The sequence below is a fragment of the Mustela nigripes genome, chromosome 3 (assembly GCF_022355385.1).
Source record: "Mustela nigripes isolate SB6536 chromosome 3, MUSNIG.SB6536, whole genome shotgun sequence".
In the NCBI taxonomy this organism is placed as follows: domain Eukaryota; kingdom Metazoa; phylum Chordata; class Mammalia; order Carnivora; family Mustelidae; genus Mustela; species Mustela nigripes.
In genome coordinates, this window is record NC_081559.1 from 166,450,549 (window position 1) to 166,469,597 (window position 19,049).

At 34.9% G+C, this 19,049-nt stretch overlaps 1 protein-coding gene across 11 annotated transcripts in view; it reads left to right on the forward strand.

Moving 5' to 3' along the window:
- Positions 1-19,049, forward strand: part of OXR1 (oxidation resistance 1) — a 439,622-nt gene that overhangs the window by 364,611 nt on the left and 55,962 nt on the right. For 10 of the 11 annotated variants that reach the window (XM_059395031.1, XM_059395030.1, XM_059395036.1 and 7 more), the window contains one exon: positions 15,341-15,423. In XM_059395031.1, coding sequence (XP_059251014.1) covers positions 15,341-15,423 — 83 coding nt within the window. Of the gene's footprint in view, positions 1-199; positions 339-15,340; positions 15,424-19,049 lie in introns of those variants that run through there. The other variant, XM_059395040.1, reaches the window with a different exon arrangement.

The following is a 19,049-nucleotide window of genomic DNA, read 5'->3' on the forward strand; positions in this document are numbered from 1 at the left end:
GCGGGAGTGGGGGCGGCGGAGGTCAGGGCTCGGGGTGGGAGTGCGCGGCCCCGGCGGACGCCGCTCGCGGACTGGGCGGGCGGGGGGTCGCTCTGCAGGGCGTTGGCAGGTGTGGCTGCGCGGCCGGCGGGGAGGGGGTGAGGGGGAAGGACTCGCTCTGCTCGAGGGACGGAAGAGTTCCGGCAGTCTGCGTCGTAGCTTTTCCTGCTCGGCTCTTCCTGCTTGCTTCACCTAGTCCCGACTTTCTTTACCCCGCCGAGTGCTCCATTCTTTTTTTTCCCTCCCACTGGGAGGTGAATATTGAACCAATTATGATGCCGGTGGTGTTCGTCTCTGAGGTAATTAAGATCGCCTTGCCGGGTTTGGTGTTCTGGTTTGGGTCAGTTTTTATTTGAAACTCGTCAACGGTTAAGGGCGCCTGGGTGGCTCAGTGGGTTAAGCCGCTGCCTTCGGCTCAGGTCATGATCTCAGGGTCCTGGGATCGAGTCCCGCATCGGACTCTCTGCTCAGCGGGGAGCCTGCTTCCTCCTCTCTCTCTCTGCCTGCCTCTCCATCTACTTGTGATTTCTCTCTGTCAAATAAATAAATAAAATCTTTAAAAAAAAAAGAAAAAAGAAACTCGTCAACGGTTAAGATGCCCTTAATACTACTTTGGGGAAGAAAATGCTTAATTTCCACCGGAACATAGGTTGATTTTTGTGCCGTATACTTTGAAAGGCCGCGTGTAGTCTTGAGAGGGCAGAACTTGGCAGACTATTTTTTCCCTCCATGACAAGTGCAGACTATTTTTTCCCTCCATGACAAGTATACCCACTCTTGTGTGTGTGTGTGTGTTTTTTTAATTTTTTTTTTCCATCATAACGACTTCGTAGCGTTCTGTCCCTTCACCCCCCCCCCCAAATCAGTTATAAAGGCACGATACTGATATCTTAGGATTTTAAAGTGTTCGTTGAAGAGGTACTGCATATGATAACTTCTCCAGTGTCATTGGCCTCCTCTAAGTTAATAAGTGGCAGACCTCTCTGAGTCATTTGTATGTTATTTTTGTTATTCTAATAGACATTTGGTGTTCTGAGAGTAAACTACCAGCCTTAGAGAGTTTAGAAAATAGAGGAAAGCTCACAGTGTACAAATCTCTCCATAGCCCCTCATCCTGCCCTTCATTTTAAAGCAGTGACACAGTGGAGACCTCTGTTGTCCAGTGTGTGTAGGTGTGTAATTGAAACTTTGAAGAAACTTGAATATTAAAGTCTTAACTTTAGCATGGTCCCTTTAAATAATTTTTCCTCACTTTACATAACATATCGTCTTTAGTATTCCTGTTTATGGAATTAAAAGATGAAAAAGTGGGAGGATACTATATTTCTCCTTGGAAGTGTTAACCAGATGCAGAATTCTCCTAAAGGAGGGACCAAGGATGAGGATGGAACCTTTTAAGTGTGTGAATAAGGGATTTTTAAAATGAGTCTTTCGTTGTCTGATTGAAAACAAATGATAGATAGGTGACCAGCCTCTAGATCTGAGACTTTGCTCAGCAGGGAGCCTGCTTCTCCCTCTCTGCCTGCCTCTCTGCCTACTTGTGATCTCTCTCAGATAAATAAATTCAAAACAAAACAAAGCATATGAACAGGTAGATGTAGGATTCAGAGATATGTGGTGTAACTTAACCAGGAAGGAATATGACCAGTATTTTAATGAGCACAAACTTAAACATCAGATTCATTTATTCAAAGACGTTAATTGAGCAGACTGCTATATCTGACGCTCTCCTTCATAGTCGCAGTTTTAAAATTCCTCTTCTGTTGAGGCTGCCTCATCAACTCATGGCACACTGTTTAATATTTATGGTGCTCCCAAATCTCTGACACAAGTTAGGCCTTGTGATGTCCCAGTTATGACCACACTCAGGTGGGCAGGTACATCCTGTCATTAACTTGCTGGAAGAATTTGTACATTTACTTAACTTCTTTGGCCCTATATTTCCTTCTTTATAAATGAGACTGATTAGATGATCCCAGAGGTTCTCAATTTTGGAGCTCTTTTTCATTTAGAACACAACAAGTGAAAATGATGGGTGGTAGATCTAGAAAATAGCATTTGGGTGTAAAAACATTGTGGGTCTATGAAGTTATGCCTACAGAGTTCTAAAGGCAGTTCAAGAAATAAGTGCTCCAGCAATAATTTGATCACCATTTTTAGAATAAGTATAGCTTCCTAGATTGACTCCTTTGGGAGGCAACGTGTATATATACAAGTGAAAAATAGGTGGTGCTTTATTTCTAGTTAGCCTTTGCTTAAATGAGAACTCTTTTTTTTGTAGCTACCTACCCAATGGATTTGGCTATAGGATCTTTCTTTCTTTCTTTCTTTCTTTGGGGGTATTTCTGTCTTTTGGTATGAGTATTAGTCTGTTTGAAAGATTTCTTTTGCCCTTTCTGCTTGTGACTACCTTTATTTCAGATTTTTGTAACAGCTGCTTAAGATTCCTAGCGTCACTCACCCCTGCCTTCAATTCTTTAAAATGTCCTGTGTACTATCACAGTATTTCTTGTACAGACACATCCACACTTGTAAATTGGCTGTACTCCAGGACCCTGTTGTAGTGATCTTGCCCGGTTTGGGGTTCAGTAATGATGTTGATAAAATACCTTTACTGTTGACATATTAAGGATGAATTAGATAAAATTCTGGTCAAATGTTTTTGATTTCACTCTTTCTATAACAAACCACTTGCTATACTGTTAGTGTTACTGATGCCTTTACTCCTTTCCTAGGTGGCTGCTTTTGCTCTTCTAGCTTTTAGTGTTTTCTGACTCCATCATTATATAGTTGCCCAGAAAAAAAAAACATAAATGGAACTTAGACATATTAAGGAGTTTATCACACCATTTGCTTTAGTTAATAACAATTACAAAGAAAACATCTTATGCTGCAATTCTTATTTCTGCCTAGAGTGAATTAGGGCTTGATTCAAGGAAAATTTTTGGACCTCGAGTATATTCTTGTTTGGGAGCCTATGCTAGGTAGCGTTTTTTTTTTTTTTTTTTTTAATTTAAAATCAATTAGTTAACATACAGTGTTAACATAGAGTTTAATGATTTATCAGTCACGTTACACCCAGTGCTCATTACATCAAGTGACCTCCTTAATGCCCATCACCCAATTACCCCATCCCCCCACCCATCTCCCTTCTAGCTACCCTCAGTTTGTTTCCTACAGTTAAGAGTCTCTTAGGATTTGTCTCCCTCCCTGATTTTCTCTTATTTTTCCCATCTGTTTTGTTTGTTTCTCATCTGTTTTGTTTCTTAAATTCCACATGAGTGAAATCATAGGATATATGTCTTTCTCTGACTTGTTTCACCTGGTCTTTAAAGTACTCACTTTACTGGGTCATACAGTAAAAAATCCATGTAAATAAGTAGATTTATCAAGTTTAAGTCTCAACTTACTGTGATTAGTTATCCTAAACTGCCCTACTATGTCAACTCTGTTTTCTTGCTTGGTGACAGTATACTTTAAACACATTTCACTCGGTCTTATTTAAAATTTATATTCATTTAGTTTTAGTGGTTAAAACTCTAGCTTTCAGGAGGAAACAGCAACAAAAATAATAGTTGCCAGAAACAATGGGCAGGCACTATCAAATAATTAATCCTAGTAACAACTCTATAAGATAGATACTGTTATCCCATTTTTCTGATGAAGGAACTGAGCCAGACAAAGAAATAAGGGATGTAAAATCCATTGGAGTGTTATCTTCATATTTCTAAGAGTGATGGCCATGTTAGGGCCATCACTCTTAGATGTGAGAAGAATGCAGAGCTCTGTCATGTATGATGTTAAATTAAATGTTGTTAAATTAAATGATGCTAAATTAAATGATGTTAAATTAAAACAAGTTAAATCAGATAAAGGATAGGATAGGTTGTCATTGAAGCTATGGTAACAGTTTATTTTGAACCCATGAAAGACCAAGTGGCTCTAAAAGATTTGGAGGACCAATTGTTGCAGTAACTATTAAAATACCCCCAAAACTCACAGTGTTGGTCAGTGGAGGAGAGTGACCTTAGATGTCTGCAGTCTTAGTGTCATTGCTTAAGGTGGAGGGAGGGGTAGATGAGGGAGAAGAACTTCACCTTGATAAATAATCTCAGTCTGCTCTCATGGTAACAGATGGTAAGTTTGAGCTCATATTTTTTCCTTAAACATGAGGTAGATTTCCCTGTTTTAGAATCGCTGCTCATCTCACAGGACAGTTAAACTGAAATCTTTTGTATTAACTTTGGGGGGGGTTGTTGTTTTTTTGTTTTTTAAAGATTTTATTTATTTGACAGAGATCACAAGTAGGCAGAGAGAGGAGCAGGCAGAGAGAGAGTGGGGGAAGCAGGCTCCCCCCTGAGCAGAGAGCAGGATCCCAGGACCCTGGGAAGGCCCTGCCCGAAGGCAGAGGCTTTAACCCACTGAGCCACCCAGGTGCCCCAGTATTATCTGTGTTTTTGGACAAAAGTGTCTCTGAATATTTGACACTACAGTAAAACAGTGATTCTCGGACTTGTGTCAGAATCACCTGAAAATCTAGTTAAAATAAAAATGAGGGGCTGCTTCCCAAGAAACTGATTTGGTACTTCCCATAATTTGCATTTTTTTTTTTTAAAGATTTTATTATTTTATTTGACAGAGAGAGGGACTGCAAGCAAGGGGAGAGGAAGAGGGAGAAGCAGGCTTCGCTCTGAGCAGGGGGCCTGATGTAGGGCTCGATCCCAGGAGGACTCTGGGATCAAGACCCGAGCTGAAGGCAGAGCTTAATGACTAAGCCACCCAGGTGCCCCCATAATTTGCATTTCTAACAATTTACCAAGTAATACTAGTGCTGCTGGTCTAAGGACCACACATTGAGAATCACTACTTTAATGGGTCTTTTTTCCATGGTAAGGTTAGGAGTAAGTACAAGTAATATATTTCATTTATTAAATGCTTAGTATTAATATTTTTTTAATTAAGTTTAGGAATAATCAGTGTATTTGGTCTTTAAAATACTGTTTCAGGGACACCTGTGTTGCTCAGTTGGTTAAATGTCCTTCCCACTTGATTTCGGCTCAGGTCATGATCTCGGTGTGGTGCGATCACGTCCCAGGCGTCAGGCTCAGTACAGAGTCTGCTTAAGATTCTTTCTCTCTCAAAAAAAAAAAATTGTATTTCAGAAAATTAGGCCTATTAGAGTATGTATAAATTAGTCTTGTAAATACAATTTAAAATGAGTATTTGTGTAACTGTTTTTGAAATTGAAAGGTGCAGGTATTTAGTAGGATAAATTTAGAAACTGAGAATATTTAGAATTTAATTATATTTAAAACTTTATTCTAATGTATTTACCTACAGTTACATTCTTAGAAAGGTTTACTTGCTAGAGGCAATTTAAGTGTTTAAAGTAGAATATAGTAAATTTATAAATGCAGTTTAATGTATGTGAGAAAATTTAATTACCCAGGTTTATAAATAGGATTATTTAAGGATATTTAGTTTGTTTTCTGTTTGAGTTAATCAACTATCAGAAGTACCTTGGGAAGTGTATTAGCGGTTACTAGATATATAAATGAAATACATTTTATAGTTGAAGGCTTAAGGGAAAGCTAGGTTTTTATATTTGTACTTTAATAAGTGAAACATTAAAAAATAAAGTAACTACAATAGTTTTTTGTTTATAAAGGCTCTCTTTGTGGTCACCAACAAACTTAAAGTATGAGACTCTTGATAAATTTTCTTGAACAAAAAAGGGGCATGCTTTAAGGTCAAATTCTTGTGTTAGAGAAAGGTCCAAAATTTGCCTTTGTTTTCTAGCAGTCAGTGAAAAAAGGGAAATGTAACCAGACATAAATTAGTGTCCCTAAGATAAATATATTGCTTAGACAGGCAGGAAAAACACAAACTAAATTTTTAATTTTACTTAAACTAAAGTAGCCACATGTGGGCCTTACTGCTATCATATTGGATGATTCAGAAATAGAGTCCAGAATCCAGATTCCTTAACACGGTTCCTTACTATTTACATTTCAAGTGCTTAATAGCCACATTTGCCTAGTGGCTGCTAAACCGGATAACACAAATATAGAACATTTCCATCATTGCTGAAAATACCATTCATTGCAGGAATATCACTATTGGTGATAGAATAATGAGAAGAAATTCTCATGGAACTCCCAATATAGCAAAAAGTATCCTTACCATCTTTATATTAAATATAGCCTCTAATTTCAAAAAGCTACTTTTTTATACCATCCTTTAGTGTGGTTCAGTGGTATAACAACAAAGTGCAAGTTATAAAAGCAGTTCTGACAGGGTCAAAAAATTAATACAGATACATAGTTAATCAGATGGTGTATCTTAACTGAGGGGTAGGTGCTAGATTGTAAACTACAGATTTTAGATCATACATAAAATCTAGATTTTAGATTTCCAGAGCAGTGCTACTCAATAGAATTTTCTACAGAAATAAAATTTTAATTAAGTATTTAGTTTTCAGCCTTACTTGCCTTCTGCAGGCACTCAGAAGCCTTAAGGCTAGTGGATACTATATTGGATAACACAGATATAAACTATTTCTATCACTGCAGAAAGTCACTGGAAAGCACTCTTTTAGAGCAATGGGTCTCAACACTGGCTGCACATTAGAATTTCCTGGGTAGATTTTTAAAAAAATTATGATGGTAAGTCCCCACTCTTAGCATGAGATCTCTATGCTCTGACAGTAATCAAAGATTAGATCATAAACCCAAATCTCTTAAGTTTAGGACCTCAACTAATTTTAAGTTTATCAGGTGACTAATGTGTAGGTAGAGTTTAAAAAAAAAAAAAAAAAACTATTTTCCTCAAAACTTTGTCTCAAATTACTAAGGCACAATGGGTTTTTGTTTATTTTTTGTTTTTGTCTTTTCTTCACAAGCCCTTTGGACATGCACCAAATATTTTGAAATTCAATTTCTGAAAAGAGATGTATTTTTAAGTTGTATGGCAGTCTCTCAGTATGATAAAGACCTTAGGAAAAGTGAGGTGACAATGAAAAGTTCCTGAAAAGAAGACACATATATGTGCTTGAAAGAGAAATGTTGAAGATAGAATCTTACATGCTTCCAGTCTTTTGAAGACATTTTTTTTTGTAAAATTCGTGTATGCTAACTATGAAGAAGTCCTATATTGCAAAGATTAAAGTTTAAAAGCCACCTCCAATCTAGACATCCAGAGACATAATTAATATTAGGATAAGCATTTTTGTCCAGGTCTATGTATATATACAGATAGAATGATGTATGGAAGGCTTGAAGGAAGGGGTAACTGAAAGATGTATTTTTTGCCCTAAGAAAGTATTTTCTAAATGGTGTGTCTAAAGTTAAGTAGATTTTGAGGAAATTCTAAGACCTTGGTATTATTAATTCCTTTTCAGATGGCATTAGCATCTCCCATATTTTTTCTCACCATCTCCTGATACTGACTCATTATTTTTATATTTTTTCATATTTTTAACATTCACAATTAGTTTTTCAGCTACATTTTTATACCATTGTTCAGTACTTTCCATTAGTCCTTTTATCAAGCCCTCCTCACTCTTGGAATTTTTATTTTGATATAGTTAACACAACTTCAGTCTTCCGGAATTGAATAATGTTTCCATAAAGAAGTGTTAAACAAGCTAGACTGCTTTTTTCTCCCTGGTAGGTGATTTGCTTTTTATGCATGAATTCTTTTATTTTCCACACACTATTATTTAATCAGGAGTAGAAAGGGAATAATCAGATTTATGTGGACTTGTGTGTATGTGTAATATTCTTAGGAAGTACATCTTTCCTCTAGGATCCATGTTGATGGAGCAGCCTCTGTATGAAACAGCCCTGGTCTTGAGATAGAGGAAAAAGAGAGTTAAGAATTATAATGTGGGTCTTAACAGTTTACCTGGAATACTCATCACTTCTGTTCATGTTTCATTGAGCAAAGCATGTCACATGGCCATGTCAGACATCAGTGCGATGCAGTGTATTTTATATTCCTCCCCAGGAAGGAATATAGTATACTTAGTAACAATGTAGTCTATCACAATGACTATTTTAGAAAACAATTAGATTAGTTTGACAGAGATTTGAAAATTGCTGTCACCAGTCGGGAAGCCCATTCTTCTGTCAGTTATTCAGTCTGCAAGTTCGATCCTTTCAAAAGCTCTATAAACAGTGCTTCTCAGATTTATTCCACATGCATATTAGTTGTAATCAGTAGTTCTGAAGTGAAGCCTGAGATTCTGCATTTACTAGAAGCTGCATTCACTGGAAGCACCCAGGTGATACTAATGCTGTTGGTCCCTAACAAACAACTTTAAGTAGCAAGGGTCTCTCTATATAGCACTTTATGTAATGGAGCTTTTTACTTAGGAGAGGACCACTGAAAAAACCTTTGGGTAGAGAAAGGGGCACTATAGGGGAACAACTAATGGGTAGGACACCAAGAACAGTATGAGATATTACCAAATAAAGGGACAGATGAGCACTGAGAAGGAATTAGTTGACTGATTCACAAAGATCAGATAAAATAAAATTGAACAGGCCCATCATATTTGCCACTTAGTTTGCTCTCTTTTACCAAGGCAGGTTTAGTGAACCTAGGAGGAGAAAAGCCATTATAGTGCATTGTGGAATCAGTAGGTGGTGATGGAGTAAAGACAGTGAAAAGTAGACTCATTTCCAAGCGTTCAACTATGAAAAGAAGCAGAAAGATAGTGTGATATCTAGAAGAGCATGTGTACAAAGTTGAAGAGAACTCAAGGGATTTTTAAAATTTATTTTTGTTTTGATTGTGGATAAAGAGTCATCAGAAGTGAAAGTTTGAGAATACAGGCATTTTTTTTCCCCTCTCCTACCTCACTATAGAGGGAATCAGGTAATTATAAAAGCTGTAATCAGAATATCTGTTGTAGTTTAGAAGATGCTTTTGAAGTTTTACTCTTTATTATTGTGTGTGAAAATATTGACTCTCACCTCAATATTTTTTAAATTATCACATTTTTTATCAGTAGCTACTACCCAAATGAGAATATTCAGTTATAGTAGTGGACTTCTAGTATTTTAAAACTGGATCTCATACTATTTTTATTATTGGTTTATAGGCTTGTTTTCTTCCTCCAGTTTGCCTTTTCCATTCTACTACCAAAATGACTTTAATTTAAAGTTCCGATACTACTTGTTCAGATCGCTGCTTAAAAATCTTTTGGGACTTCTGAGCCCGGTAGTAGCAAGCTGGGTAATTCAGACTCTCCTGCCGAGAACAATCTGAAGAGCTGGGCCAAAGCAAAATAAATTTTACTGAAGGTGTCAGAAAGGAAACTGATATAACTAGACTAGGATCTAAGTGAGGACAGAGGCCAAGGAAGAGCAGTTCTAATTTGGGAATTGCTTTTTCCCTGGGTAATGTGTTGATTCCAGAAATAGCAACTGAGAGATTTAAAGGTACTTTTAACAACATACAGATATAAAGGATAAGAGATAGAATATAAGACCCAATACAAGCGAGGTGGTGAACTCTCACTTAGGACCCTAAAACATTGTATCTGAGGGTATAGAGAAACAAGTAGGTAGATTCTCTTAAGATTTTGGCTTAGTTTCAGATTATCATTCCTGTATCTTCATTAACAAGATCTGGTATTGCTAGTGTCCTTAGCTGTTTAACAAAAGGAAACAATATTTTCTGGAGAAATATAGCTTTTTGTGTGTCAAATTCTGTCAGTAGACAGTTTTGCAAATACAGGATGCAGCACACAAAATATAATTAGGCACATAATGAGACCTCAGAAACAACAGTGTATCTGGATATTGTAGTTGTGATTTAAAATAGCCATGTTGAGAATTTTGTAGAAAGAAATGAATTATAAAAAAGAAAAATGGATATTCTGGAACTGAAAAATATAATCCAAGTTAGAACCCTTGTGGATGAATTTAACAGCAAATTAGCCAACACCATAGGAGAGAATTAGTGAATTGAAAGATAGGTCAGAAGAAAATACTCAAAATAGAGAGAGGGGTCGCCTGGGAGGCTCAGTGGGTTAAGCCTCTTCCTTGGGCTCAGGTCCTGATCTCAGTGTCCTGGGATAGGGCCCCATATCAGGCTCTGCTCAGCAGGGAGCCTGCTTTCCCCTCTCCTTTTGCCTGACTCTCTGCCTACTTGCCATCTCTTTCTCCATGTCAAATAAATAAATAAAATCTTTAAGAAAAAAAAAAAAGGGAGAGGGACAAAAGAATAGAAAATATGGGAGAAGGTTATGCTCAATAAAAATACAATGGGAAGTTCTAATGTATGTATATTTGAGTCCCTAAAGGAGAGGAGAGAGAATAGGGCAGAAGCATTATTTAATAAGAGATTGAAAACTTCTAAACTTATGAAATACTTTAATTCATAGATGTAAACATCCCTGCAAACCTCTACTGGAATCAATACTAATCCCACCAAAGCTGAAAAATCTTAAAAAGATGGTTCAGTGGGTGGCTCAACCTGTTGGGTGGCTGCCTTTGGCTCAGGCCATGATCCCAGGGTCCTGGGATCAAGCCCCACATTGGACTCCCTGCTCAGTGGAGAGCCTGCTTCTCTCTCTCCCTCTGCCTGCCATTCTGCCTCCTTGTGCTCTTTCTGTGTATCTATCAAATTAAAGAAAAAAAAAAAAAACTTTAAAAAGAAATCTTAAGAGCAATCCGAACAGTTAATGGTATCGCAGTAGAATTGATAGTTGATTTCCCAACAGAAACAGTAGAAATTAAAAAGCAGGGGGAAATAATCTGCCAATCTAGAATTCTGTCCTCTGTAAAAGTACTCAGAGTTGCAATAAAAATGGTAAATATGAGGGTAAAACTAAGTGAATGTTGACAGTCTAGAAAAGTAATGATTTCTAGTATTTTTTTAATATACATGTATATAATTAAAGTACCTAATAATAATTACATTTAAGTCTTGGCAGGGACATAAGGGATTTTAATGCCCTTACGTTGTCCAGGAAGAGGCTAGAAGTACTCTTTAATATTAGACTGATAAGTCAGTATTTCAGGCTGTAACCTCTGGGTTGATCACTAACAGAATTATTACAGAATGCATAACTTTAAATTAATGGGAGGAAAACAAAATAAGTAGTAATCCAAAAGAAGGAAAGAAAGGAGAGTAGCAGAACTGGCAGACAAATAGAAAACAGAACAAATAGACAATAAGGTCCTTACTTTAGGGGTCATATCTAAAGTGTAAGGATAGGGCTTAGTAGAGAATGCAACTCTTGATCTCAGGGTTGTGAGTTCAGGTCCCATGGTGGGCCTAAAGATTACTTAAACTCTTAAAAAAAATAAAATGTAAGGATAAAGAAGGGTTGAAAATCTAAAGAAAGAGTAAACACTGATGGGAGAATAACTGGTATAATATCAGACGAGGCAAACATTAAGGCAAAAAGTATTCTGAGGAGAAAGGTTCAATTTACTAGGAAGACAAAACAATTCCTAATTTATTTGAACCTAGTGTCATGGCCTCACAATACAGAAAACAAAGGAGAAAAATTTATAAGGGACCATATAGAGCCCACAATTCTAGTGGGAGATTTTAACAACCTGTATTAGTAATTTACAGAATAAGCTTGCAAAATCAATATGAATATAGAAAATTTGAGAACACAGTTGTCAAACTTGACCTTTTTGATATGGAGATAGATGAAATGTATGTATGATACACACACACTGGCATTACCCTACAGTAGAGAAGACACATTCTTACCAAGTACCTATGAAGTATTTACTAAATTACATATGATTATAAAGCAAATTTCAACAAATCTCGAAGCTTTGAACTTCTGTATTTTCTTTCACCATGGTGCAATTACTCTAAAAATCACTAACCAAAAAATAAATTTTAGAAACTGTTATTATGTTGGCAAATTAAGTAATATTATCTAAATAGCAAAAGAAGAAATATATTGGACCAAATTATGAAAACACAGAATATAGAATTTTGTAGGATTCTTCTTAGAATGGGAGTTTATTGTTCTAGATTACATGTTAAGTATCTGCATCTGGCAATGATAGTGTAAAATCCAAGTCCCTTGCTCTTTTCAATATATCAAGATAATTGTATCTTGGGGAAAGTTTGTTTGTTTGTTTGTTTTTTTAAAGATCTTAAGTATTTATTTGAGAGAGAGCACAAAAGGGGAGAAGGTCAGAGAAAGAAGGAGACTCCCCGCAGAGCTGGGGGCCTGATGTGCCACTCAGTCCTGGAATTCTGGAATCACAACCTCAGACGAAGGCAGTGACTTAACCAACTGAGCCACCCAGGCTCAGGGAAGTTTTTATATATTCATTTTCCTATGAGAAATTTGTGGAACACCTGTTGTATCACACACATAATAATATAAGGTGCAGGGTACATAGAAAGGCTTCTCAACCTTCACAGTATTGACATTCTGGGACAGAGTTTTCTTTGTTGTGAGGGGAATGTGGTGTACATTGTTTAGCACACAATGTTTAACACCATGCATGGCCTGTACCCAGTAAATGCCAGTAACATTTTCCCAATTGCAATAACCACCAATGTGCTTCAGTTTAAGTTGTCAAATGAGGATAATAATGATAGCTACTTTATAGGATTGAAGAATCAGATAAAGTAATAAATGTAAAGTAGTTAGAACAATGGCTGGCATATACTGAGCACTTGATAAATGTTTATTATTTTGATTGTTAAATCACAAATATGTATGTATTTCTAAACTGTAATAATTTTTGTGGGGAAGAAGAAAGGCCTCTCCTCTCCATACTCACTGTCTAGATTCTTTTATGCTGGCAACTTTCTTTTAAAAAGGTACTATGGGGACGCCTGGGTGGCTCAGGGGGTTAAAGCCTCTGCCTTCGTCTCAGGTCATGGTTCCAGGGCCCTGGATAGAGCCCCATATTGGATTCTTGCTCGGCAGGGGGCCTGCTTCCTCCTCTCTCTCTCTCTCTCCCTCTCTCTCTGCTTGCCTCTCTGCCTACTTGTGATCTGTGTCTGTCAAACAAATAATATCTTTTAAAAAAAGTATTAAAATTACCCAATAAGAGACTGGGCTTGGTGGCAACTGATATTATTTTCAGAAAGTCTCAAATAATGTGATTTTCATACTGATAGAATGATCAGTTTGTTTCATTGTGCTCTGGTAGTTTTATTTATGAATAAATGTTTTAATATTGGCTATTAACCTTTACAGTTGTTTTGTAATAAACAAAGTAATATATAATTGTAAATTATTAAGGTGGATACTTTGAATTTATTTTAAAGTTTAAACTATAGAAATCTGGTACATTGGTTTTCATGCTCTGAACTACATTCCATGGTGAACTCTCGAAAATGAGAGCAATTGCAAACTTCATTGTGATTAAATATTTAATGAACTCTTGGGATATTATAAAACACAAATTGAAAAACTTCAGTTAGGCAAAGTAAATGTACACTAATGGTTATTCCTAAAATCAATTAGGGATGGATATATATTATTTGTTAAAAGTAATCTGTAATTAGGAAAAAAGTAATCTGTAATTATCTCTGCATTGCTTAAGTTTAAACAGCAAAATGAGGATAGTGTTTTTAGCTCCCTCTGCTGTTTATGAAAGAACAGAAATTACTATTTAAAACTTTCAAAATTGTTTTAGATTTAAAATAATTTAATGTTTTATCAAAATCAAATTAAAATATATGCTATTCAGTGGAGGAAAAAGATTACAATAAGCAAAAATAATACTCATTTCCATAAGTGTTCTATCATTTTGCATTCCTACCATAAATATAGAAGAATGCTGTTTTTTCTACAAACAATATGTAGTCAGGCTTTTGAATTTTTACCAATCTGACAGGTGAGGAATGGTATCTCAGTGAAGTTACATTTGCATTTCTCTAGTTACCAGTTAGATTGAAAATATTTTTATATGTTTAAGGGCCATTTTTATATTCTCTTTGAATTGTCTGGTTATATATTTTGCCTATTTTTCTGAGTTTTTACATTTTTTCCTCTCTCAGGTTTTAAGAATTCTGTGAATATTTAGGAAATAAAAGTAGGGAATGGGGCGTAAAGGCAGTTGCCCCCAGGGACATAATGGTTGAGCCATAATTCTTTGTCTGGTTTTCTTTATGGAAAAATAATGATGGTTTATGAAAATTGTGATAGTTCTAGGTACAATTTAAGTTGTTGCTTCAGAACATTAGTTCATTCAAACTGGATGCTTGCCATGGTAAGCTGTTAGGCACTGAGGAGGCATTGTGGAACAAAGCAAGCACAGTATTTTGTAGGTTACCATTTAGCCGAAGGGATTAAAAATAGAGAGAGACTTAAAACGGAGTCAGATGCTATAGAAGGAGACATACAAATGCTATGTGATCAATAACAGAGACTTGGGTTACCTTAGGTGATCAGGAAGGTTTTAGGAGAGCTTTTTTAAGTACTGTGAAACTAACTGACTTTTTTGATATTCAAACTTATTAGTTCTATTATTAATGCTTTGTTAGAACGGTTTACCAAACTATTTTATTCAGTTTGGGGTTTTGTTTTTTAGAGATTGATTTTAATCATTTCATATTATTTAGACAGGAGTGATATTTATCAATTCAGTGTAATGGTTATTGCATGAAGTATAGATGAGATTTTTTAAATGCGAAATTTAAAGTGCAACAGGTACCATAATCTTGGTGATAATGACATGTTCAAGTGAAATGCCTTGATAGGCAAGTAAAAAATATTTAGGACTTTATCTGAAATGAAATGCGCTAAAGTTTATTTATATACAAAAGCATATCTTAATTTACTTTATGGTATATAAATAAGGAATTTAATAATTTTAAATAATTCCATAGAGAAGACTTCATCTTTAGCTATGATTGTAGAAGTGGAGTTATTTTTTTCCCGTGAGGACTAATGTTACATTTTATAGACTTGGTTTGGTTTATAATAATAATAATAATAATATCTTCAAATATATAGTTAATTGTAATCAAGTTAGATAGGTTGAAAGAAATGATCCACAATTCAGTTTTTAATAACACTTAATAATCCTTTCACGATAGTTGTTCATGTTTTGAATTGACTTGCAGTTTTTATAGTTTCTCATACTGGTCAGTTCTTCAAGCAGTCAAGCAAGCAAGCAAGAAGGTACATTTCCTTTTTCAGCAGTTGGTTGCATTTTAGAGCAGAGAATCCTAGGAAGCAAGCTGTAGTAGTAGTAAGTCTACTAGATAATTGCCCAGTGAGCTCTAATTAACAGTCCTGGACATTGCTTTGGAAGGAAAACAAATACAATAGTTTTACCTCATTTTCTTTCAGACACTGGCCAAAAGAAGACCTTAGACAAGAAAGATGGGAGACGAATGTCCTTTCAGAAACCTAAAGGAACTGTTGAGTATACAGTAAGTTACTGTCTTTGCAAGAGTATTATGTAAGACATTCTTTGTTTCTACTATAATAAATAAGACAAAGATTGTTAATTGCTTTATTTCAAAAATACTTGCCTTTCAGTAACTGTTTTATTAATAATATTTGTGTTCTTAATTGTACTTTAGGTTTTTTGTTAAATGTGATACAAAGACAGTTACCCAGCAAGTTTAATTTGTTGCAGATGGTAATTTATGGGGAGTCAAAATTCCTGTGTTGTAATAACTTTTATTAGATTAGGCTTTTAGGAAAATATTTACTCTCTTATAAATGTGATCTTCATTACATTCCCAGCAGTGTTAAGTATAATGAAAATGGCAGATAGAATACCAAAAAGATAAATTGACATTTATCTTCCAGAATAACCTCTCACATCATGATTATTTGCACTGATTTATGGCTAAGTTTGTTTAGCTTTGAAATGGAACTTCTTTCTGTTTTCCAAATGACGTTCACATCTCTCTGGCAGTCAGCTTTTTACATTTCTGGTTACTATGGAAAACTGAAGTGAGAAATTCACTTTAGTCTGTGCTGTAATGCTTATCTGATTATAAATAATATTGTTTACTTACATAATGTTAATGAAGTTATAAACAGTTATTTAACTGGCTTTATTTTTATGTTGTTTTGTGTTTTCTAATGTTACAACCGTATTAAGCAAATAGCAATTTTAAACAGTCTCTGCATTTGTGTCATGAAACCTTCCAGTCTTGATTTTATTTTCCATGTATCCTTAAAATTGAAGAAATTATCAAAAATTTGGTTTACACTTTATTTCTATATATTATATAATTGATAATTTTGAGATTCTAAGTATTTTTTTAAAAGGTTGGGAATCAGATATTTAGGGTAGAATTATTTTTACCATCAAAAGAATCTTAAAGTATATTATATAAGTTCAATTGAGTGTGCTTGTAACCTGCTCTGCATGATTGAGAAATTGAGAAAATAAGTTCAAACAGTAAAATAATGGGTCACGTAATTTAATGTATTCATTAGTGTTTATACAGGCACAAGATTATAGGCATGAGGCATATGATGTTATCTGCACGTGTAATAATGCAATTGTGAAGCATTGTAAAAGTGTAGTTCATTTTGAATTTAGGAGTTTACCATTCTTAAAATTCAATAAAACTTGTGTTCTCTGTAAGAGAATTAAATTTAAATTGAGAACCACTATTTTATGGGGGGAGTAGTTGAAACTTGAAATTACATTTTTCCTTAACGTTACAAATGACTTTTCAGGAGTAATCAAGTATTACCCAGAAAAGTTATAAAACATCCTCTTTGCAGGTCTTTGTTTAGACTTTTACTCCCTATTTTTTAGTCTATTCCTTATGCCAAATCCTAGAAGAAAGTAAGAAGTGTATTTTTATTTCTAAAGTCTATAAAATTTTAGTTTTATATTCTATTCTTATGACAGTTTTATAAAACTTTCATATAACATCTTTATATAAAATATTTATATAGCATGATTTTTATATTTAGGAAAAAATCTATTTCCTCAGTATTTCTCTTAAATTAAAACTTTTGATATCATAATGTGCTCTCAGAATTTGTTCTGAAATATTTGCAATCTAGCTTAAATATATTTTATACCACCTAAATATAGTATAAATCAATCACTGTATTTACATAGCTTAAAAATTAAAATAATTTATATATACATATATATGTATGTATATAAACACACATACATTATGTTTTTAATTGGGAAATCACTTTCAGTAGGAATCGAAAATAGATCTTGAAAATGCTATACATTGTCATTTTCTTCCTAATTAATTTAATATTTATATACCTTTCTAATGAAAGAGCCTTTTCCAAGGGACTAATGATTTTCTATTTATCAAACCCAGAGGCCTTTCCTTTGTTGCTTTTTGCTCAGTGTTCCTTCCTTCTGGTTTCTGGTTTTTCCTCTTAACGGTTGTTTTCAGTGAGGATCTGGGAATGGATAATCAAGCGATGTCTGAAAGTCTTCACTGCACCCTCATTCCTGTTAGTTGACCTGTCTATATAGATTATCAGGTTGACAGTTTACTGATAGCTGTTTTAATCCATTGTCTTATATCCCTCTGTTGCCTTTTTAGTTTTAATCATTTCTAGGCAGTCTTTTCTTTTTAAGTTTGTTTTTGGAGTTTGCCCTTTTTTCTTTATATAGTTCTGCAGTGCCACTGTAATAAGTCCTGATTCAGACAAATTTTTACTTACTGCGTTTCTTCAGCCTCAGGAGTATGTCATTCATAGTTCTGGAACATTATCACCCATCATTTCTTAGAGTATGTCTCCTGTTTTTCCTCTATTTGTTCTTGAAACTAATTGGACTATGTTTCATTGCCCTCGTATTCTTGCTGTCAGTTTTACTGTATCTTCCGTCTCTTTTACTGGCTGTTCTACTCTTGATTCCAAATATAAGTGGTCCCTTGTTTCTTTTCACTTTTCCATTTACAATCTCTTACAGATCTTAAGAACTTTACTATATAAACTATGTGAAGTGAACCTCCAGTTTTTTTTCTGTTCTTACCTTCCTAGATGCTTGTATTTCCTACTTTCATTTGATAGTTACCAAATTGTAGCAAACCTCTTGCCAATTTCTCCATCCTTGTCCAATGCTTGATTTTCTTATTTTTGTTTCCCTTCATTCTGTTATTCATCCAGATTGGAACTTTGGGATTCAGCATCTGTTGCTTATTACCATTTGCTTCCTTGACCTGCTGCTGCTACTACTACCATCATCACAACCTCATTCATTCCAAGAATGCTTTCTTGAGTCTTGGAAACCTTATACACCTTAATCTCTCTATATTTCTGTTACTTTTAACCTCATTTACTGCAGTAGTGTTAAGTTGGTTTTTCTGCATCTGTTCTCTTTTCCCCTTAATCCTAGACCTGTTGTCACTCAAGCTATATATCTTCTTTGCTTTATAACTATTCGTGTCTTTTATTACTTTCCTCACTCCATTTAATGAGATCATTGTGAGGATAAAATGCGAGATAATATGAAAGTATTTTGTAAACTTAGAGATGTTACTGCAAAGTAAAATTTGTTTATAGAGAGCTTCTACATATATTATCTCTATAGGGTAAGTGATAGAGCCTCTCATTACATAGATGAGAAAATTTGCATAAAAGGAAGGAAACAAAACTGTTCAATTATCATCCCATGTATTTGTCACACATTTAGTTAAACTACATATTTATTTTTTTTACATTACATACATACCTATTTTTCTTGACTTTGAAAGTCTTCTCCAGCCTAATTCTAAATGCCTTTCTAATCTCATCCTTTTTCAGAACTAACACTAGTTACTCACGTTCCTAAAGTCCTCATTAGTGTACTCTGGGTGAATTGGGAGGAAGAAATAGTATCCTCCCAAAGTGTGTTGTACTTTTTCTGTCTCCTAACACGTCAGTCCTGTGCTCTTCATTTTGAATGTTCTTTCCTTTCTCTCTTCTTCTCAAATTCTATTTCTTCTTCAAAATCCAGCTTTTAAATACTTTTAATACAATCTTTTCTGGACAATTTGGAGCAAATATGGTACACTATCCATACTCAGAACTTCTGTTATATTTGTCGTTTCATTTAAATTGCTCTTCATCT